General features: G+C 38.8%; 1 protein-coding gene across 1 annotated transcript in view; it reads left to right on the top strand.

The window, feature by feature from the left end:
* Positions 1-23,126, top strand: part of mta3 (metastasis associated 1 family, member 3) — a 37,540-nt gene that overhangs the window by 2,570 nt on the left and 11,844 nt on the right. Inside the window, exons 2-13 of the mRNA XM_042507542.2 lie at positions 1,755-1,822; positions 3,827-3,920; positions 10,129-10,255; positions 10,449-10,512; positions 11,541-11,658; positions 13,192-13,294; positions 13,860-13,959; positions 14,062-14,250; positions 16,228-16,302; positions 19,809-19,867; positions 20,023-20,141; positions 21,372-21,529. Coding sequence (XP_042363476.1) covers positions 1,755-1,822; positions 3,827-3,920; positions 10,129-10,255; positions 10,449-10,512; positions 11,541-11,658; positions 13,192-13,294; positions 13,860-13,959; positions 14,062-14,250; positions 16,228-16,302; positions 19,809-19,867; positions 20,023-20,141; positions 21,372-21,529 — 1,274 coding nt within the window. The remainder of the gene's footprint in view (positions 1-1,754; positions 1,823-3,826; positions 3,921-10,128; positions 10,256-10,448; positions 10,513-11,540; positions 11,659-13,191; positions 13,295-13,859; positions 13,960-14,061; positions 14,251-16,227; positions 16,303-19,808; positions 19,868-20,022; positions 20,142-21,371; positions 21,530-23,126) is intronic.

Below are 23,126 nucleotides of genomic sequence, written 5' to 3'. Positions count from 1 at the left end.
GAACTTTTCCAATGTTACTGCATGTTCTGCTCAGGTATAATTGAATCAGGCTTAATTTCTGTCTCCTCTCGCTGGGTGAGGTCATGTTTTTGCCGATTTTGTTGATGACCAACGGAAAATCAGCAATTATGACTTAACCCTTTGAAACATAGAAACCTTTAAAAACATAGAAAGGAGGCATGAGCAATGAAAGAAAAAAATGACCCCAAAAATAGCACGCAGTCAGTAAAAAGTATGAGAATAACCCAAAAATGAGTTAAAAACAAATAAAAAATAGAAAAAGAGGGAAAAAATAAGGCAAATATGACTTGGAAACTGCTTTAAATATTTTTATAATTAAGTAACATAATTTTAAATATGGATTTATGATAACTATAAATATAGTTTTCTCCCTTGCCTGTTTTTTTTTACCTAAACATTTTTTCCTAGCTTTTTAATGAAAAAAAAAAAAACGATTTCTGCACAAATTGTTCAGGGTTCAGGTGTGTGAAAGCAGCAAAAAAAGTTATGCTGCTCCAGGTTTCCAAGGATTAAATGTATATTACTGCATTCAATTTATGTAATTGATTCAGTCATTCAATTTATTCATCTTACAAAATCATTTACACACACACACACGTTTGTACTTCTGGCTCCACTATAGCAGCAAAACAGTAGTTAAACCACAGTATGTTTTTTAAAAATGAGGGAGAAAACTACCGAATGTCACACAGCCAGTTTCATGTTCCTCTGCTTGTTTTATTGTGAGCTGGGAGTCAGACAGTGGTTGCAATATACATGTGTAATTGTGTATGTGTGTCTGTGTGTGTGTGCACACCTTCTGGCCACTTTATTAGGTACTCCAATATAATTTAATACACTCCAATACAACAGATCAGCCACTAGTTCTGCATTTAGGAGGGTTACAAGAGATTGCATTACAGAGCTGCTACTAAGTCCTTCCTTTATGCCACCTTTGCATTTTTACATAAAACCAAACTACGGCCTCATCCCGCTCCGATGTGTCGTCGAACCAGATGAGGCTTGATGGTCGTGATGTTTAACACACAGCGTCTGCTTCTCGTGTGACATATAACATTTGTTGAGTGCATTGTAAGTAATAACAACAGCATTTGCATGTCAGCAACAATCATTTAGCTCCTCTGTTATATGGCAGCTGATCTAGTCCTCTGCACGGAGGGTAAGGAGCTATCAATCATTGTTCTTTTTTTCTAATTTACAGACATTTATGGCAGCTGTTATTTTTCTTTGAGTTAGGGGCTAACAGCTACAATTTAGATATCCCGCACTGGGTCACCAGAATTAACATTGTCAAAAATGATGCGGCGGCCCGGCTCACTGTCACGTTTATCCAGACCCCATTTTGGCATCATTACTTCCTCCTGTGGCGGCCTAAAGGCGAGATAACTTTTTCCTCCCATTCCGCGATCACACCATATATAAAGAGCAGTAAGGCGGCATAACAGCAGGTGGTGTTTGGTGTGCCCAAAACATTAACATTAAAAACACCTCTCAGTATGATGCCATCCAGTTCAACACCACTGCAAACTACAATTTCAATGACCAACATATAGTTAAATTATTCACTCTACTGAAACTAACCATGGTTCTATTTTTAAATGTGGACTGTTTTATTGGTTGGCATTCACATTTTAAAGGTGTACCTAAAAAAGTGTCCTTTGAGTTTATTATTTTCACTTGTTCTCACAGGCTAATCCATTGTTACAGTGAAGGATGTTTGTTTCCTTTTTCAGATTATGTATTCTTTGAGAACTCCTCAAGTAACCCGTACCTGATCCGACGGATAGAAGAACTCAACAAGGTACTGAAGTGTTGGTGTGTCACTTTGTGTGTGTTTATGCTGCTTTAGGCCTGAGGGTGAATAGCTAGGATTCCTCCCTGTTTCTGTCCCCATCCCCCACTTTGCAATACTGTGCATGTCACTGCAATTTCTGACTGAATGTGTTTGTAATGTGATGGAACCTGGCAGGTGTTTCTCTGTCTCACAACTGCCAATAATCGCACAGGACACACCTGTGGGAGTGTATGTGCAGGTGGGGGAGATCGCTGTAATGGACATTTCAGGAGCTTAGATAGTTTAGGAGTAAAGATCAGGTCATGGCAGCTTTGAAAAGCAGCAATGTTTTTTTCTCTGCTTCTGTTTGATCACATGTAGAATTTCCTGTTTTGACTTAAGTCAGAAACGTGTCACATGTGTCAGTTAAGAGCAGACCCAAGCTAACCTTTGTTTAAATACTACACACGCGTCTTAAACGGGCGTGTCGGATAAGCATTTTCCTGTGTTGCATTTGCACTCATAAATGCATGCTATTATCAGCTGGTGTGGGTGGGAAGATGTCAGATCAGGTCAGTATGGTACAACAAACATATTGAGGCTGAACAGTGAAATATAAAGATAGGAGACTGTGTTGTTATCATAAGTGATAAAAAAGGGGGTGGACAGAATAACAAGAACACCATGCAAAATGATGCAATGTAACACAGTCGTCTGGCAACAGATGCTGCCTGTATGAGGCTTATAATGTTGTTTTTTTTGTTTTCTTTAAAGATTGGTGGATTAGCAGGGTACACCTGGAAAAGTGCAGGAATTTTACAGTCACATTTTTGGGCCTGGAAAAGTTATTGAACTTGTAAAAATCATTGAAAGTTATGGAAAAATCACGGAAATTTGTAGCATGAAGTAAATTAAATAACATCAGTGTAACATAACGAGGAGTTCATTTTGTGTAGCTTTTCTGTATTAACCGTAGGTTTAATATGTGTGGGCATTTGACAGCGTTTTGGTTGTGTTTTGCTTTTGTTTATTAGTTCACCACAGAAGTTTCTTACCAAAATTGCGCTGCTTATCAAAGCCAGAAACTCTACAAAACAGAAATAATTTTTGGATTTTCACATTTTTGATGTTCCTTTAACACATAAATGGGGATGCTTAATCAGTCAGTTTACATACAGTTTGAATTTTAGATGTTTAGGTGAATGGGCAAAGGGAAAAAAAAGTATTTTTGGTCCAAGAAAAAGTCATGGAAGAGTATGAAATATTGAAGTTGATAGACATTTTTTGTGGCTGTATCGTTTTGTTGATTTTGCATTGTATTGCAGGAAGGGCTGGCCAGTATGGAGAAAATCAATTATCAAGATATATTTCACCATATATCTTGATGGCAATATTGAAGGCATCATAATTAGGCTTTCTTAAAATATTTTCATGATGAGATATTAAAAAAAATAATTGTCAGTAATGTAGATTATGACTATGTAGGTACCGCTAAACAGCAGAACAGCTAGACCTGTCTGGTAAGTTTGGAAAATTACATAATTTTACTGTAATACAGCCTTTAAAACCAGGAACTGACACCACTTAAGATACCCAAATTTTAAGACGTCATCTAGTCTCATAACATGATACAGACATGGTGCCTGGCCCTAATGCACTATAATGTATGGTGTTCCTATTATTTTGTCCCTATTTATCAGTTGAGTCGTTATCAGCTCTTTCCTGCAAGCTTCCAAGGAAAACAGCACTAGTTGAAAGCAGTCTTCTCAACCCGCTTTCCCCCACATCCATTCACTCTCCATCAGTCACAGAACTGAATACTGGCTGAGTCTTTAAGCCTGTCAGCCTAATTATACAGCGAGACAATCAATCAATCATCCGCTCAAACTCGCTGTTGCTGCTCTGGTCAGCCTGTCATAGCAGCGTAGCTTGATGAGCACACAAAGCAGCCAGGTCTCTTGAGATAATAGAGATTTGTGCAGGAAGGTGTAGTCGCAGCTTTCAGTCAGCGTGTGTCCCTCTCTGTTTCAGACGGCCAGTGGGAACGTGGAGGCCAAGGTGGTTTGTTTCTACAGAAGGAGAGACATTTCGCACAGCCTCATCCAGCTCGCAGACAAACATGCAAGTAAGTAGTGACTTCAGTCATAAATCCTTTTTATAGAGAAAATCCTGTAAAACTTCTGCAATGAAGACTCATCACAGGGTTGACACGGTTGTGGAAAACCTGGAAAAGTCATGCAATTTCACAATTACAATTTCCAGGCTGGAAGGATGTCATGGAATTAGTAAAAAGTATTGAATGTTTTGAAAAGGTCAAGGTTTTTTTGTTGTGTGTAATGAAATCATTACAGTAATCTTAAGTGCATAACCTTTCACATACTGTGGCATAATGGCAAATTTATTTTCCGATGCTGTTGACATAATATACCACTATTTGCGACAATGTTTTTTTAAACATCACATACATTTTTTTTTCATTTTCTCCCTGCATTGTGCCTCTCCCTTCATATTATGCCTGGTAGCTGAAATTACAATTATGGACAAGTAGGGAAAGAGAAAAAGATATTTTGGGTCTTATTCCCACTGCACAAAAAACCTGCAATGGCAAGGAAAAAAATCACGGAAAAATTTTGAAATATTGTCCATGAAAATGTGTGGGGACCGTACCTTCATTACGTCAGCCTCACTTTTTTCACAAAATCAAACAATGCTTGCATCATACCACTCCACTGTGTGATTTGTTTTGATAGCATGTCGGCAGTCCAGAAGCAAAAGAGGCGTGACATGTTGCACAACAGTGTCAGTGTCTAGTGGGACATGTAACGTACGCGTCAGGCGGTCAATGCCATAACATCACTTTGTGCTGCATTCCTGTATGAAAGATGCTATGTAAATAACATTTATTATTATTATTAACATAGCAATAACAATCATTTACTGTTGCTGTTAAATGGCGGTTGATCTTGTCCTTTGCTCAGAGGTTAAAGAGCTCCTCAGAATTATGTCAGTCAAATCGGATTTGTGCTGTTCACTTCACATATTTGACTTTTCGTTCATTATTTCCACACAAAGTTTGAATGGAATTAGCAGGACGTTCAGAGTAACAGCGATGCTGATGCAAAAAATAAACAAGCCAAATTAGCCCTCCAAGCTAATATGTGCTAACAACAGATGGGAAATGTGCAACAACATTTTTGCTGCCACTAGATATGAAACAAAAGCCAAAGACTGTATCATATGAAGTTGCGGTGAGCTGTAAATTGACTACCTCTAAGCAGAAGCTCAATGATAACGTTATCTCAGAGCCTGACTGGGAAAAACTACAAACAAATCAGCAAAAAGACAAATAGACAGAGCGCCACGTAGCTCAGCTGGTAGAGCACTTGCCCCATATTCAGAGACTCTGTGTCCTTCTCCAAGCAGCCCCAGGTTCGAGTCCAACCGGCTGCTCTTTGCTGCATGTCATCCCCACTTTCTCTGATCCCCATTTCCTGTCATCTCTTTAATAATAGTCCTGTCATAGCTGTCTTATCAAATAAAGGCCAAAAAATATCTTAAAAAAGGCTATACACTGCTTTCCCACTGCCAACTGTGTACGTGGCTTTGCAGCAGAAAAGTGTCCCTTTTGAGTGTGTGTGTGGGTTGTTTTGGTGTTTCTGCAACGTCACGACTGGCAGGAGAACAGGTTAACTGTAGAGCAGCATGGGCCGAGGTCTGTGAAAATTTTACGGTGGTTACTATATCTCTACTCATTCAGACTCTTTCAAACTTGGTGCAGACTGATTTGGATTGATGTTTGAGCGCTGCTCAGGGTGATACAGAATTAGGTAATTAGTGATGCCGCTGTGGTAGATCTCACCGTTTAAGGAGCTGAAATTAGCGCGTTCATCCAGGTGTTGTGTTCCCATCAATGCCGATTGGAGCTGGAGGCGATAAAAACCCACTGCAGAATCATTTGACCCGGGTAAGATGCCAATCGTACACCTTGCCATTGCAGGTTTTTTGTGCAGTGAGAATAAGGCTATACTTAGACTAGCCTTTGGTCTGGGTCCGCACCTTCAGTGAAAGCAAGGTGCTTTCCAGCTAATCTGGGGATCAAAATATTCCCAGAAGTACAGTGCACGCTGAAAACTTACACAAAAACCCGCTTGATTCCGACATTTTCCTTTAAAGGAATCTAGTGTTGTATGAGGCAATACAGTTTCTTCAGAATCTGTTTATTATTATACACTGAAATCAAATGTGGAGCTTATGCAATTAGACGATTATTTAGTTGATCAACAGATAATTATTTGGGAATAATTAGGATAATCAGTTCTTTCTAGTCATTTTTGAAGCAGAAATGCCAAACATGCTGGTTTTAACTACACAAAAGCGAAGTTTTTCAGTTTTAAAACATTGTAAATATAATATAGTTGGGTTAGTCAGTCAATCAGGAAAATAATCTGCATCTAAGTAAACAATGACTATAATTGTTAGTTGCAGTCCTAATCAAATGTATTCACAATTTTATTAAACAGCAAATACTCACATCTGAGAAGTGAAAATTTATGATTTTTATTATGTTTAATTGAAAAAATGACAAAAATGGTGTATCCATTAATAAAATGTTTATCAGTCATTAAGTAATGAATGCACATTGCATTCCCAGACTGAAACTTAACGGTTTTCATTTGGGATTTCAGCCAGCCTCACTGAGGGAAAATGCCATTATGGGCTTTCTGCCGCTCGTCATTCGAGCAGACCTTCCCAGCTACGTTTCCACTTAGCACGCCCTGGGCACATTGTAATATTTACCATCAATTTGATTTTTGATTTTTTTCATGTCGACCACAGCTCCAGAGTGCAACCATTTAGTCACATAAATAGGCGCTGCAGTGCGACTTGATAATATTCTGCTATTCATACTTATACATCACATTTATTTCTCAATTACCATCAGGGAGGGAGAGAATTGGCAGTATGAGAAGAGAGAAGGAAGGAAAGTGTTGTTATCACACCAACACCTGTTCTGTGTGGGTAGACTTCTACCTGTTTCCAGTTATGTTTCACTTTCTCCTTCGACCACAACAAATTGGTGATCACTTTCTGTAAATTAAAACCTCCCACAACTTTTAGAGGGACGTTTGAGACGAGGACACCCAGTGCAGAGTGGTTTAAATGATTTGCGTAGCTGAGAATCGGCAGAGAGCACAGACAGGAATGCATTGTGTGGCTTAATGCTACGCTTTCTGTGAGGTCAAACTCTTTGTGGAAAACCAATTTTGCTCATTTAGTTTAACTCTGTAAACATAAGTCATCTTAAGCGCTGAAAAATAAACCGTACAGTATGCAGGGACATATGCACCCATCAGTGCCAATTTCACAAGCTGTTTAGAGTCAGTCGTCCACCAGCTGCTCAGCAGAAGAGACACAAACAATAATACAATTTAGCACTGCCTGCCACTTACCACTAAAAAAAAAACACCATAATTCACGCAATTTATGTTTTCATTAGTTCAGGAGGAAAACAAAAGGACTGGCAGTGAATCGGATTCACAGAAGTAGACACAGAATGTGCACTTTGTAGGAGTCAAAGCTGAAATATCTGCATTTATTACCAAAATCTGAAGCTACAAGTCAAGATAGAAGAATATGTATGTGTTGGCCTTGATTTTCTTGCCTTTATTGGCCTTTGGTAGAGTTATTCTGAAGCCCTTTTAGTACATTGCCATCTGTTTTGTTTTATTATGCTTATTAATCATCACAGTCAAAGATCAAACAACAGCTGAGGGCTAAACTTCAGCTTTACATGAGAGCTAACAGGTCAGTTTATCTCAAAAATAGACATTTTGCAGCCTACCCTCTTGGTATCAAGCCACGCAGATAGTTTTGGTTCTATGTGAGGAGATTTTGAAGTATCTGCCTCTGAAATTGCTGCTGCTGCTGCTGCTGCTGCCGCCCCAACACAATAGAGGTGGGTGAATAGAATTGTTTTCAAGCATCCAAAAATTAGATTCAAAAACATTCATTTTCACCATTCATACCTTGCAATATTGGAATGCATACCTTTACTTGTTCATTACCAAAATGTCAATATGTTGCTGTGATGAATTAGCAGCTAGTTGCCAACCTCAGTGACAAATATGAGATTGATTACCTGGAGTTGCCTTGTAGTAGCAAACAAAAACTTCAGCTGTGTGTTTGCACTGCAGTTACAGCTCTGATATGTTGAAGGAGAGCAGATCAGAAAACAACAAGTCAGCTATCTGTTGGCTTAAAGTAAGAACAGCAATATAATATAGGACGCTGCTCAGTTAAGTGGAGGGTCTGTGTGCTTCACCCCTGTTGAAGGGGTGAAGCACACAGGGGGGATCCCTCAAAATTACAAGCACATCCACTTCATGCAACGACAGGCAATGTATGCAGAGATTAGAAAGAAAGCATGGTTTGAACTTCTCTCACAAACTCACCTCCCATCACAACTAGTTAGTTTTGACCATATGCCTGCCTTTGGGGTAGCTCTGACAGTAGAAATGTACACGGCCACAGGCCGTCAAACCATGGTGCAGCTGAGGTTCAAGTTTTTCTCAAACAAAACATTTTTTAAATCTCCTGCAGTGGGTTGCACACATTACATGTCTTCAAAACGTCCTGCCCATGTTCATGTCCTGCCGACTGTCCTGTTTACATAGAAACCGTTCATAGAGACATCCAAAGCAATGGACATAGTACAAAGAGTGAGAAAATCCACTTAGTTCAGGTTAAAAGCGTGTTGGATGGGGCCAACAAGCACAGGACTTTAACCCAGGAGGCAGATGTGTCTGTCCTAATTGAAACTAAAGGTTGAGTTTTTTTGTCACTTGTTATTCAGTCATTAGTCAGATGAGTGGACTCACATAACTAACATCAACTGTTCTCTTTTCTTAACCCTGACCAAATTATTTTGTTGCCTAAACATTTTCACAGACCCTTTCTTAGTCAAGTGATTTGACTCACATGACTTACCACTGACTCCCTTTGCATCATCACCCGCCATCCCTGTATGAGTCAAAATCGTGATTAAATGCAGAATTTCAATTGTTAATTTCCATTAATCACACTGTTTACTTGCATGTTTAGTATCATGGACAGTTATGAAGTCCATATTGACAAAGTGAAGCAATTCTTACCAGATTGTCTTGATTAGAAATCAAGTGACAAAGTGAATAAAAACAAACTGCACGGGACTGGCATAAAGTGGACCTGTCTGTAAAGGGAAGACTCAGGGGTGATCACACAGAGACGCATCGTGTCAGGTGCAACCGCTCCAAAAAAGCAGTGGAAATGCATCTGAAAAAACATCTGGGAGCGCCTGTGGAGCGGGGCTGCTTGCGTGTGGCCAAAAGTGACATTGAGTGAAGAAGTTGAAAAATATCTTAACTTTTATGCGCACCCAAAAAACACCAGAAAAACATGTTATGCAGCAGCAAGACACTTCTAGTGACACGTCTCAGTATGATCTGCCCCTTACTGCTGACAGCCTTAGTCAAAATGTGACCAGTGGGGATGAGATCACGTTGCATTATTGTTTAAATACGAGTATAGATGCAAACTTTTTCAGAAGGTCTCTCATGGAAGACATTCATAGCGTTGCACTCGGTTCTTCACATGAAAAATTACGTAAATATTTATGTCAAGACTGAGAAAAAAGAGAGACAGAGAGAGAGCTGGCCTCTTCCTTACCTCACAGCTGGCCAATCATGGTGTGAAGTTGGTGTTATGGTCTGATTGCGGGAAACAGCCGTCCCCTTACATCAGCGTCATGAGGGTTTGGGGGGGGGGGACAAGTATACCGACAGCTTAAAAAGTGACACATCAGCAGTGGAAATGAGGAAACTGGCAAATTATCCTCATTTATCTGAAAAAATATGCCTTCACTTTGAATTGCTCACATGTTTTTCTGCTTCACGTTATTATGTGCCGTCTCAGCTGCAGTTGATCCAGTATTGTAGGGATGAAAATACTGTCTTTGAAATTAAATTTCACTTGAGCGTAATAGCTTGGGCATCTTTAATAGATGGCAGCAATAGTTTGTGATTGCAAAGCCCTCATGGGCCATTTTACCAGCCTATTGTATTAGATCTGAAGACGGCACAGTTATGAAATATCATTAAGTGGAGCTTTATGAAGTCTTAGAGATGAATGAACGAACTTGGCTGGAAGCATTTGTGACTTTGATAATCTGTTGGTCTGTTATCCGTCACGAGTAAGACCGTCACGTTTCTTGTGTCAGTTTTCACAAACTCATTTTTAACATTAGTGTCTCTTATTTTCTAGTGTGTCATTTTCTCTGTCGTGTTTGTTTCTTGCAGAGGAGTTGGAAGAGGAGAAGGAGAGTCCGACAGAGACAGAGCTAACAGAAAAACAGAAACACCAGCTTCGCCACAGAGAGCTCTTCCTCTCCCGGCAGTATGAGAGTCTACCTGCGACACACATCAGGTACTGTACAAAAAATTACACACACACACACACACACACACACACACACACACACACTGGACTCCACACCTCATCTGCAGGCAGTGCCCATGGATAGTCACTCATCCAGCCATGAACAGACAAATTGAGTGCTGCTCACTTCCTGTGTCAGTGTTTTACATGGTGCTTCTGCCCTCTGTCTGTCTTCTAACAGGGGGAAGTGCAGTGTCGCGTTATTGAATGAAACTGAAGCCGTTCTTTCATACCTTGACAAAGAGGTGAGACAGAGAAAAGAACCTGATTTGTCGTCTCTTTTATTTGCTTTTTTCATGTGTCAGATGTCAAAAAATGTAGAAAAAAGTCCCAAGGTGCTGCAGCTAAAAATTACTTTTATTGTCAGCTAATCAGTTATTTTCCTGATTTGTTGTTCAGTTCATAGAATGTAAGAAAATAATAAGTTAATAAGTTAATTTTTTAATGCCCATGATGATGGCTGATCATTAGTTTTGTCCGACAAACACCTCAAGATTAACACTGATATTAGTTTTCACAGAAGACAAAAAAAGCATCAAAACATCACATTTTTGTATATGCTGGTACAAGATTATATTAAGATGTTTTACTTTAAATAAAATACTTAAATGAGTAATTTATTATCAAAATAGTTGCATTTTGTTTTTTGTCTATTGACCAGTTGATTATTAATTTCTGCTCCAAAAAGTCATGGAATTTTTTCAGTTGCAGATGTTATCTTCATTTCTCCCTAAAAATGTTTGTTTTTATTTTAGCGCATTATTATTTTACAGAGATTATAGTTAAGATTATTTTGTTATACAAGAATTTCTTGGATGTCTTACAGCGGCAATGATTAGTAGTCAGTTAGTTGATCAACAGCAATTTTTATTATCGCTATGGGTTTTAGAAATTTTTTAGACGAAAGACCAAACAGTTGCTGGTTTTATGCTTCTTAAATGTGGGAATTTAATGATTTTCTTTGTTATAGATGATAATAAATTGAATAACTTTGGATTTTTGGACTTTTGGTTGGATATAACATACTGTTTAATTCAAAGACATCACCCTGGGCTCCGGTAAATAATGCAGGGTATATTTCACTATCCATCTAAAGTCTTATTGACACATTTTTTATTTATTATTAGAGAAAATAATTGGCAGAATAATCAAGAATGAAAAAATAATAATTAGTTGCAGCCCTAGTTCTTTTAGACTTCATTTCACACTGGGAATGAAAAAAGATCAAGGTTCATATGTATAATAGTGACTGATGTGTGTTGTTTTACTTCAGGATACGTTCTTTTACTCGCTGGTGTACGACCCAACACAGAAGACCCTGCTGGCCGACAAAGGAGAGATCAGAGTGGGACCGCGTTTTCAGGCAGACGTACCTGAAATGCTACAAGAGGGTGAGTCAAAACACATGATTTATGTAATAACACCCACAGGTTTTGTTGATTTCATGTGTGTCAAAACTTGTTCTTCTTCTCTAGCATTACTATCCTCACCTATCGTCTTTGTGCGTGTGTGTGTGCGCGCGTAATTAGTTTCGAAGTAGGAAGGTAGTTTTTCTTTGGAAGGGGAAGAATCTGCAGGCTTTGTTCTATTAATGGAGAACTTAGCAGGTTTTTTTCCTTGTCGAAATGATGATGGACACACCTTATTCATGGTGTGTTTGACATGAAAATGATTTTGCCCCATGACTTGATTTTAAGTCTCTTTCAGACGTGCACCGTGAAAGCATTATCAATTATAGAGGGCAGCTGGAGTTAAAATTCTTGAAAAGCTGACTTGGTAATTAACAACCTCAACTTGAACTGGGAAACGTTTTTTTTCTTGCATGTGTAAACAAAAGTTGAAAAATGTCCTTGTTCAGCTAATTTCTATGAACATATGACAGCAGAATATGTAGGCAAAGAGACAAGACTTTGGTATCAGAAGCATTATTGTTAGTCCGTGTAGTTCTGTTGACCAATTACTTCTGAGTGGCAGGTTAACAGTCTGGCAAGCAAAACGTCACAACGCATTGGCAGAAATGCAGTCTCGGAGCCCTGTGGCTATAGTCTGACGACGATTTAGCTCTCTGTTTGCTAATCTTTTCTAATTTATCTGCATTCATATGCAGATATCTGTTTCTAAAATTAAGCAGGAGTGTTGTGTCGATCTGTCTCAAGCTTATTGGACTTTAAACAATGAGGGCTACACAGAGGAGGACGTCTTGGACTGGAAATTCGTTGACTACACCAGAACCCCTGAAATACTGCTCTCTGACCTGAGACGCTTTATCGTTGTCATACGAGACTGATGGGTTCTGAGATTGACGTCCAGCATGCTCTTTAGAGATTTTTGGGGTTTTTTTTGCAACTTTTTGCCCTGTTTGAGGCTGTAGCGGTGAAAGTCTTGAAAATTTTCGTAGTTATTGCCAAACTGAACAAGGATGATAGAGCTCAAGTAACACTGAAGAAATAAGCCATTTACTGGAATTTCTAACTTCGATACGAAACCCTGAGAAATATCGATATTCAATACCACAAATTTGTATTTAAAGATATATATATACGAAAAGGTTATAGCATGATAAAGATGTCTTTAGTTTTCATGGTTAGTATCAGAGAGCACCAGAGCGACTGTAGTAAACTAACAAAAAGACAGTGAGACAGAGCAGCTGGATTGGTGTATTGATACAGCAGAAGATGAGTATTGAAAATGTTGCAAATGCTCAGAATCTTTGTGTATCAATAAGTCGATATTTTTGACACCTCTACCCTCTTTTGTCCAGAACCATCACATAGTTTGTGGAAATTTACAAATTGTGTGCAGATTTTAAACTACTAGGTCTACCAGAGAACGACAGTCTCATGGGTTGATAATCATGATTACAATATCGAGCAAATAACGAAATTATTGTTTATTTTAAAGCGTAGTCTCTGTGTGTCCCGCAGGTGAGGCAGATGACAGGGACCAGTCCAAGCTAGAAGAGAAGCTGTGGGATCCAGAGTGTCCACTCACCAACAAACAGATAGACCAATTCCTAGTGGTGGCACGGTAAGACCTTTCACCTCTGACCTCTGCACTAAATCGATGTTATGAACCTCCAGTGTACAGCTGCAACTACTTAAACCCACTAACAGACAGAACAATAGTTTTTATAAGTATTAAGAGTATTAGAACTGAATTATTAGAACTGTCTGCTGAAATAATGACATTATTCAGCCATTATTGTCCTCTGAGGTTCAAAGTGCAAATGTAACTGCAAATGGGATTAAATACACATTGTTATTATTTGAGGGAGAGCTTTGAAGTATGGCTCATTTTCATGTTAATCTTCAAAAAAAGTGAATTATCACAGTTTATATTAATATTAGAAAATGAACAAGAATTGCATTTGTTAAATATGTGTAAACCTTTAGTTTATCTATTTGATATGTTTGAGTCATTGTTAGCTAATTTGTGTTTCTGTAACTGGAAGCGCATTCAGAACTATTTGTCTATGTTTGGGTTTGTTTAAGGCCAAAAAAACAAAACAAAAAGTCCTGCAGACAAGAATTTATGCTAACTCTGTTTTTTATTTATATATTCTCTATGTTTTTTTATGTTTGTGTTTTTTCAGGGCGGTTGGGACCTTTGCTCGAGCGTTGGACTGCAGCAGCTCAGTTAGACAGCCAAGCTTACACATGAGTGCAGCTGCAGCCTCACGAGATATCACACTGGTGAGTTGAGCAAACACACATAAACGCACGCTCACTCTGCGGTACCTGACCATGATGTAAACGATAGGTTGTCACACCTTTCTCTGTGTTCATTCGCTGCAGTTCCACGCGATGGACACGCTCCATCGTCATAATTACGACCTGTCCAGTGCGCTGAGTGTACTGGTCCCAGCGGGCGGCCCGGTGCTCTGCAGGGATGAGATGGAGGAGTGGAGCGCCTCGGAAGCCGCCATGTTTGAAGAGGCACTAGAGAAATACGGAAAAGACTTCAACGACATCCGACAAGACTTTGTAAGTGTGTGTTTATGACTGCGCTCACACTCTGGCTTGTGTAAGCTGCCACAGTGGTGCCGAGGTGATCTTTTGTTAAATTTAAGTACTTTGTATACGGTGTTCAGGTGTTTTTTTATGTTATATTTTGCATGATTGTCGACCATTATTTTGCCTGCAGGATGCAAAGTTTTAGGTTGCTCAGTCAGCCTTAAATGCAGTTTATATTTTCCCCCTGGACTCAAAATCCAAAAGTAACTAAGTAGGGCTGAACCAAACTGCTACGTTAATGCTGCAAAGCTTTGGTTGTTACCATGGTAATCAGCATTAAAATCTGTATTTTTTATAAAAATTGCATTACCCCAACTATATGTCCAAAAATTGAGGAATAATTATCCAATATCCAATATATAATAGTTTCAAAGACAGCAACGATGACTCCCAAAAGTCGAATGCTAGGTACATCAAAGGAACCTGGTGCTAATAAGCCATTTTCCTTTTTCTAGAGGAATTTAAGCAGAATATACTCAGTCTGGATGCCACAGTTAGGAGGTTTTCCCACCGGTCAATGAACTTATGGCGAGGTCTGCATGATAACAAGAATATCAAATAATATTTTTTACCAAATACCCAAATATCAATATTGCTATTAAAAGATTGATCAATATTGCTTTCACTAAATAATTAACACAGTGAGATTTTTGATAAATAATCATCGGTAATATGGATATAATGACCAAGTGGGAAAGCTAAATATCTGTAGATCGCTGTATTAAGTTTCTGCTGATGGAAATTTCCTCCAGCAGTAGGTCCGCTTTGAACTGCTGAAACACGAGATGATTATTTTTAAGTAGTCACAGGAAATGCACTGTTTGTCATCGAAATTAGCACTTCAGTTGTTAATCAAAATGCGTGTACATAACAGGAGAGTGATTATTTTCGGCTGTTGTTGACATCAGAAATGAAACCAAGAGGAACAGCCGGCTGCACGCCTCCTTTTTCCCTCATTATTGTCATCAGATTACAAAACATTGCCAAATAGGTGCTTTTGCTTCTGGCTTTGACACCAAATCCTCCACTAAAAAGCAAAATGGCACTGGCAAGAAGTGTAATTGGTGTATACCCTAACTCTGTGCAACACTATCTACTGTGACAAGCCTTATGCTCACCTATAGTAGGCTTGAAAAGTGGCTGTTCAGTAGTTTCACTCTTAATCGCTGACTGTAGATCAGCTTGATTTTGTGTCAGTGTGTCCTCTCACAGAGACCAGGTTTCATGTTGAGGGTTAAAGTTATCAAAACACGGTGGGCCGCGTGAGCGCATAATCACGAGTGACCAAAGTAAAAAGCTGAAGTTGTGCTTTTAGCTGCGTTTTAGCGGAAAATGAGGTTATTGAAACCTACTCAGCACATTGATGCACAGTGGAGAAGTTGCAAGAGGGATTTTTGAAGTTTCTGTCAAAGTTTTGATACTTCTTTCCTCCTCAGAGAAAATGTGTCACAATGGGAATTCATTGTAATCTTCATGAATTCAAGATGACCACAGTCACTGTTCTGTGAAGGAGAAAATTACCAATTTTAAGAGCCACCTTTCAAGCCTACAGGGGGGTGACTATTTCTGTTGAACCTCCCTTTCCACCGTTTATCTGCACTGTACAATAAAGGCAGGATATGGGTGTATGTGGGGGCACCAGGTGCTCATGAATACTTATTAAATGTGTGAATCACTGTGTGCATTCATGTGAGTGTGTGTGTGTGTGTGTGTGTGTGTGTGTGTGTGTGTGTGTGTGTGTGTGTGTTTTCAGGCCAGAGCTCAGAACCAAGCAAAGCCAGCAGCTCTCAGCCTCTGTGGTCACGATGCCTCTCTTTCTCATGAATATATATGAAGGCTTTCGCACCCAGATGGCAAGAACATGAGATATTAATATCATTAATTTGCTCTCCGTCTCTCTTTCTCTTCCCCTCTCTTTACACTTCTTCATTCTGTCCTCTTGTGAAGCTGCCATGGAAATCTCTGACGAGCATCATAGAGTACTACTACATGTGGAAGACCACAGACAGATATGTGCAACAGGTGAGTCTCATTCAGTAACTTCAAAACAATTCAAGTATTTTTAACCATTTTCTGCTGCGATGGTGACAGTCTGAAAGATTTCCAGTTGTCTACCTTTGACTCCAGGGTTCAAAGTGGACTTTCAGTGAAAACAAAGTTTGTGTTTACATTCAGAGTTTTGTAGTAAAATGCACTGTGTGCATCCTTGAAGCCCACCTTTTTATTCACAAGTATTTTTTATTGAAAACACGCATTTTTAAAGACATAGCAACGGTATATGCAGCACAAAAACATGTTTTTCTTCTTTTTTGGTTTTTATTAACTCTTAAACTCAAAACAACAGAGCCATTCACACCACCCACCCTCCCTGTGGTAAAAATAAAATAGATACAGATTAAGGGAATTAAAAGGTGACTCCATTATTTTATTATTTTATTTTGTTTTATTTTTTTATTTTTTAAATGTATTTTATTTTATTCTATTTTATTTTTCGGTTTTTGTATCATTCTGCAACTTTCCAGTTGGGTCCCCTGTTTATTTAAATCTGAAAATTGAATTTTTAGTCAAATTCTGTATGTCCAAATATGTTTTAGTGTCAATATGTTAATTTCCACAGCCTTCTAAAAAACCTTTCCCACGCAATCTTGTAACACCTTTCCATGAGAAGCTTTTAGAAATTACAGCTTAAAATACAAAGAAAGAAGAAGAACAAAATAAAAATAAAAGAAATATAGGTTATTACAAATTAAATACAGTTATAAGTGGCAGATAAAATGCAGATATAAAAAGGCTGCGTGAGGAGACAAAACATACATGATCCTCTCCCTGTTTTAAGTGCGGAAACAAAGTTGTTTCTCCTTCAGCAATGACTTCACACTTTGTTAAAAGCAATAAAATTGTTTTGCATTTTTAGCTCAGTGGGTAGACTTTTCCAAAGTTTTGCTCCAGTAACAGAAAAGGCTGATTGTCCAAATGAGGTTTTGCACATTGGAATGCAACAATTTCCGTTTAATGAGGCCCGTGTGTTAACTCGACTACAATCCTGATTTCTTATGACCAATTTATCGAACAGAGAAGGAGCCAGACCATGCAGACATTTAAACACCAATTTCAGATTACAGTAGCTAACAAAACTTTCAAAACTAAACATATTATGTTTCTCTCGTATGTGACAGTGGTGCCATCTTACAGGTTGTTGGTCCGTGATTTTTATTGTTTGATTATATAAAAACATGATAGATTTTAAGGTTGTTAGTGAGGCCTGGGACCAAGAAGTAATGCAGTATGAGAGACGTGAGAAAATCATAGCATGCTATGACATATGTTTCTCTACGCTGCTGTTACCACGTATTAACCCAGATACTCTGAAAGTCCCTTGATAACACAGAAATCTAACCGTTTGAGGCTGCAGATAGAAGAGCAACTTCCATGTGCTTTTAGGTAAAATTACTGTTTCTGTCTATGGAGTCTGGTGAGTTTGAAGAGGGTGATTTAATGGCTTCGGTTCCCTGTAGAAAAGGGCTGTGTGATAGCAAGATAAAGCAGTAAGATAATGTTAAGCCTCATTCCCACTGCACAAAAAAAACACCAACACCTGCTAACATCTGGCTTTTTAATGCAGTGAGAATGCGTTCGATCGCTATTCACACCCGGGTCAAATGACTCTGCTGAGGAGGTTTTTATCGCCTCCGGCTCCGAAGACATTGATGGTAATAAATCAGGCGGCTGAATGCGATAATTTCAGCTCCGTAACCAGCAAGATGCAATAACTTGTCGTCACTAATTAACGTCTGTCTCCTCGTAAGCAGCTAAAACACAGATCCAAACACCTGCAGCGAGTTTGAAAGAGAAAATAAGTGAGAGAGATATATAAAGAGAAGAAGCCACTGAAAAGTTTTCAAAGATCTCTGTTCCTGGCTTGAAGCGGGAACACACACTACCATATTTAGTGTGTTTACCCAGGTTTGAAAAACTTGTACACGTGCTGATTTTTGCGGGAAAAAGGTAAACTAGGCATCCACAGCAGTACATTGCGTAGCTTCCAGTTTCTCCCAACTGGGAGCCAACCGCCATCTACTGTAGGTAATGTACTGATCTTTAAATGTGTTAAAAAACTGCAGTAATATTTTGGATCTAAAGGTCTCTTCATCTGTTTAAATTAGGTTCAAAATAATGATAAAAAAGACACCATCTTTAATTTCCAGCACCTTCCTCACTTTTCACTGTGTTGGTTGAGGCAGGGGAGGGCGTCGGTTATGTTCGTTTTGGTTTTTTTTTCCTTTCCCGTCCGATGTGTCTTCTTTTCAACCTTCACAAAAGAGGAAAAAGCTCAGGCTGTACCTGTGAAGCTTCAAAGCCTCGTTCATAACAATGACTTTTTTATTCTTGCATGTCTTTTCATTCTTTTTAAACCTGGTATTTCTGCACAGTTGCAGAGAAAGATTTGCTGCATTAATACTATTGTATTATACTATTTGTAGAAAAAAATTTCCGGGGGTGGCTTTGTAGGATTATTTCTGTCTGAAACATTTTAAATAACAAAGGATAAGGACCGCCAGTCTTAAAGGGAAAAATGGAAGTAAACAATAAGGAAAGGAAACAAACAAAGAAGACCAAAGTAAATGAATTAAAAGACAATATAATAGCAACATTTCTGATAAAATGCTCAACAGAGAACAAAAACCTAACAACAAAGAAGACCACTCTGTTAGCAGCAGGGACGACATTAATACTGTGTTTTCAGATGTACGTATATTCCTTTACAGAGAATATTTTCAGGTGCATGGGCATGATTTTTTGCAATAGTATATGGCAGACCATTTTTTGTTCATATTGGCAGTTTTATAACGAAGACTCTCCATCTTGAAGCTTACCTCGTAAAAGTTTAATTTTTTTTCTTTTACATTTTTCATGAGGGCAAACAAAACAAAAAAAGTTTGTAAAGTTCATTGAAGATTCTTTGTCCTACCTCTAGCTCTTAAATTTAACATTTTTTACTGCGTGGTTTGTTGTCTGTCTGCGTATACGTCGTATACTTCTGTTGTTATGTTCTGGTGTCATTTGTTGTGCTTTTATCGACTATTGCAGGGCAAAAAGCTACTCCAATTATTTTAGTGTTTCACTTGCATAAAGCTGTAGGACTTATGAGTGACATATTTTTAAGAAATGGTCAAAATTGACATCGCAGAAGCTGAGAGATCTTGAACTTCAGTCGGTGGTGTGACTCCAACTTCAGACAAGTTGGATTCTGAAGTTTTGGGGCCGGAAGTCCTAGAAAGTGAAATAAATAGAGGCGAAGGTTGATAATTGAGTGGGGACGCAGCTCTGACTATCAGAGGAAGGTTACCGCCGACTGTCACACGTCAAGAAGAAAGCAAACAACACCTTTTGAAATGATTTGACACGTTAAATGATCGTTGTAATGTCTGATAGTTAAAGGTGTCAAACCCTCCGAGAAAATTTGTTTTTATTCAGACAACATGTCTGTTAATTATTAATGAATCAATGCGCTGTGTTTCTCTGAGCAGAAGAGACTGAAGGCGGCAGAGGCAGAGAGCAAACTGAAGCAGGTTTATATCCCCACATAGTAAGTCATTTCGTTTCACGTGCACAAACATTGTCGTCATACTTTAACTGTGACTTTTTTATGCATATTTAAAGCTTTAATTTAAAGCGCTGCAGAACGCAGCTGCAGTCAGTCTGTTTCTCAGATGTTTTCTTTCTCTTACTTCTCTGCGACAGTAACAAGCCCAACCCAAACCAGATCTCGATGACCAACGGCAAGATGGCGACAGTGAACGGCGCGGGCCCCGGGGCCTACCATGCAGCAGGCGGGGGCAGAGCCTGCGAGAGCTGCTATAGTGAGTTCTGTTTCTGTGTGTGTGTGTGTGTGTGTGTGTGTGTGTGTGTGTGTGTGTGTGTGTGTGTTAGAGAGTGTTTTAGCACGCAGAGTGTGAAATTGAATCACAAGGGCAGTGAACACGGGTCAATTAGAAATGAGAGGGGAACTAATGCTTCGTGTTTGCCAGCTAAAGGATTCCTTTTCACTGTTGAACTCTTCTGACTCTGGATGAGATGCGTTCCTTTTTACTTTCTCCATCACTGCAGATCTTATTTGGCTTGGCAGCTGTTACTAATCCAGTGATCAATATCTCACTTCACTTTCAATTCTGCTTATCGATTCCTGTAAGCAAGGGTTGGGACCTCCTGTGCTACTGCGGCTAATGAGCTAGTTGTCATCAAGGTCATTTGTTTCTTCAGTTCAGTTTAAATTGATCTTTAAAACTCTCTTAAAAGCCATTAAATTTAAGTGTCTGACACCTGTAGACACCATCATGTCTGAATTAATCAAAGCCAAACTGCACACAGCAAAATGAGAATCAAAAAATTTCTCTGAATTTTTGACAGCCAATCCCTGTTTATAATTTTATGGTGTAATTTCTTGCTGAAATAAAATTGTTATTTGATAAGAAACAGACCAGATGAGCTGCAGCATTTACATCTAAAATATACCCAACCCTAGTTTCATTTGTGTCTCTTCAGATGTTTTATTTTAATTTTTATTTATTTATCCTTTATTTAAGTTAAGCTACTACAAGGAAGGACTAAAAAGTCAATGTATGCTATAAGTGAACCATAAAAACTAGAAAAATTGAGACCAGCTAAGATACACATGTAGAAAACAAATACAAAAGTCCCTTTGAGTCACTAATCAGAGGGTGACACAGGAATAGATTTTCTCCAGTCCTGTCCCAATCCCGTAAGAATGACCCCCCTGACCTTTTGTTATCATTATATCTGTCCCACCTGCTCCCATTGACTTCTTCCTGTCTCGTCCCACTCACGTGATGAATAGTGAAATTGACTTCCATCCCACAGGAATCCTGAACAAAAAATCCTCCTCTAATACTAATCTCATCAGTCAATAGCAGGCCAGTCGTGCAGAGTGACTTTGTCTGATGTAGACGTCGATAAAATCATTAGGAAAGACTTGAGATGGCGGAAGTAGAGATCAGTTTGCAGAGTGTCTTTATACCAGTTTTCTCCTGCAGTGTTTCTAAACGTCGCTAATGCGTTTTGTGCGTCAACAGCCATGCAGTCGGCCCAGTGGTACTCATGGGGGCCTCCAAACATGCAGTGCCGCCTGTGCGTTTCCTGCTGGATGTACTGGAAGAAGTACGGAGGCCTGAAGATGCCAAGCAGAGCAGAGGGCCCCGAGGAGAGGACCTCCCCCAGTCCAGCAACCAATGTAAGCTCAGTCACATATAAAGCACGCGGGCTGTCGAGGGGGAGAAAGGAGAATCTGAAAAAATTGCTGTATCAGCAGTTTCTCAAGACATGTTTAACCCTTACTGTTTGGCACATTTCACACGCTTTTCATTCTTAGTTTTTTGATAATTTGGCTGTGTTCATGCGTGTGGCATACATTTTGGCAAGACTGTGCGTTTTTGTTTTGTCTTGAATTTTCCAGCTCAGCTCCTACAATAAGTCTAAAATACACAAAACTGTTACATTCATACTGTTAAATACAAAAAAATGCACCATTGAAATCCATTCAAACTGCAGTTTTTTGATCCAACAACCTTCGAAGCATAAAAACATGCATTGTATTATTTCTGGGTGTCATTTTTGGCTTTTGCCTCGGAATTTTTAACTTATAATTTTCCACCTGATGACGTCATTTTTAACATATTTGGCATATGGAGAAAATACATGCTATTTCTACTAGGTTAATGCCACAATCAGTGTTGCTGCAAGTCATTGACATATCCCAGGCTGTGATAATAATGACAATAGAACAATCTACTTAGCATGTAGTTTATTAAAAATAATTCATTTTTTGTGTTTTTGTCATCTAAAAATATAGTGGCATAATGACAAAAACCTTGCATTTAAAGGGGCTGAAATTCTGATGATTAATGAATATTTGGTCTTTATGATTAGGACTGATGTTGGTTAAAAAATGAACTCAATGAAAGAAGAAAATAATACTAATGTATAATATTTTTTAAAACTTGATTCTGAGAAGCGCATTTTGTATGCCGAGTGATACGATGGTGTGTAATATTAAAGCGGTCCCTAAGGGTTAAAGCATGGAAACAGAAATACACCCTCTTACTGCAGCTCTCCTCTCTTCGTCCTGCGCCCCTCCCACCAGACTGGGTGACGCTAAGGTCGCAAGGTGTGGGTGTGTTTGCTTATATCCAAAAATACTGTTTGAGAAACTTTTCCAAATCTTCAAACAAAATCTGCATCTGCACAGCTGCAGCTCTGTAACGTTTAACATCTACAGCATGTAAGTGATGTTTTGAGCTGTCAGCATCAGTTATTCAGTGAGCTCAAAACATCACTGTGTCTTCCATATTAGCTCTTAATACGTTCAGACATCTTCCACTTTTACTGTGTGGATTCAAGTGAGAAACAGACCACTTAAGAGACTTTGTTTCTAAATGTCGACAGATTGGTCCTGTCTGTCATCGAATTCAAGGCAACACGGCTGCCACACTGTAGTTTACCCTTTTTCATGCTGATGTAATGCGATGTTTAAGAAAATTATACAATTAAAAATGCTTTATTGTCATTTCCAATGACAGCATTCCTTTTCTAGAGGTTCACTTTTGCGCCACAGATTTTCTTGTTTAGGATTTTTTTTGCATAGGAGGCAACACAAACCAACTCTGTCTCTGTATAGTTGCAATTAATAACATAAATGAGGTCTCTGATTAATTGAAGCAGCCACGTAAATGTCATTAAGCCTGCATGCACAACACCACAACCCTGGAACAGGCTGACATAAATGGATTGCAGCAGCCATCATTAACATTATTCATTGCGTCTGTGTAGTG

Source organism: Plectropomus leopardus, chromosome 19 (assembly GCF_026936395.1).
Source record: "Plectropomus leopardus strain MGB_pleo_1.0 chromosome 19, ASM2693639v1, whole genome shotgun sequence".
In the NCBI taxonomy this organism is placed as follows: domain Eukaryota; kingdom Metazoa; phylum Chordata; class Actinopteri; order Perciformes; family Serranidae; genus Plectropomus; species Plectropomus leopardus.
Note: the sequence above shows the minus strand (reverse complement) of the source record. Positions and strands in the feature narration are given on the sequence as shown.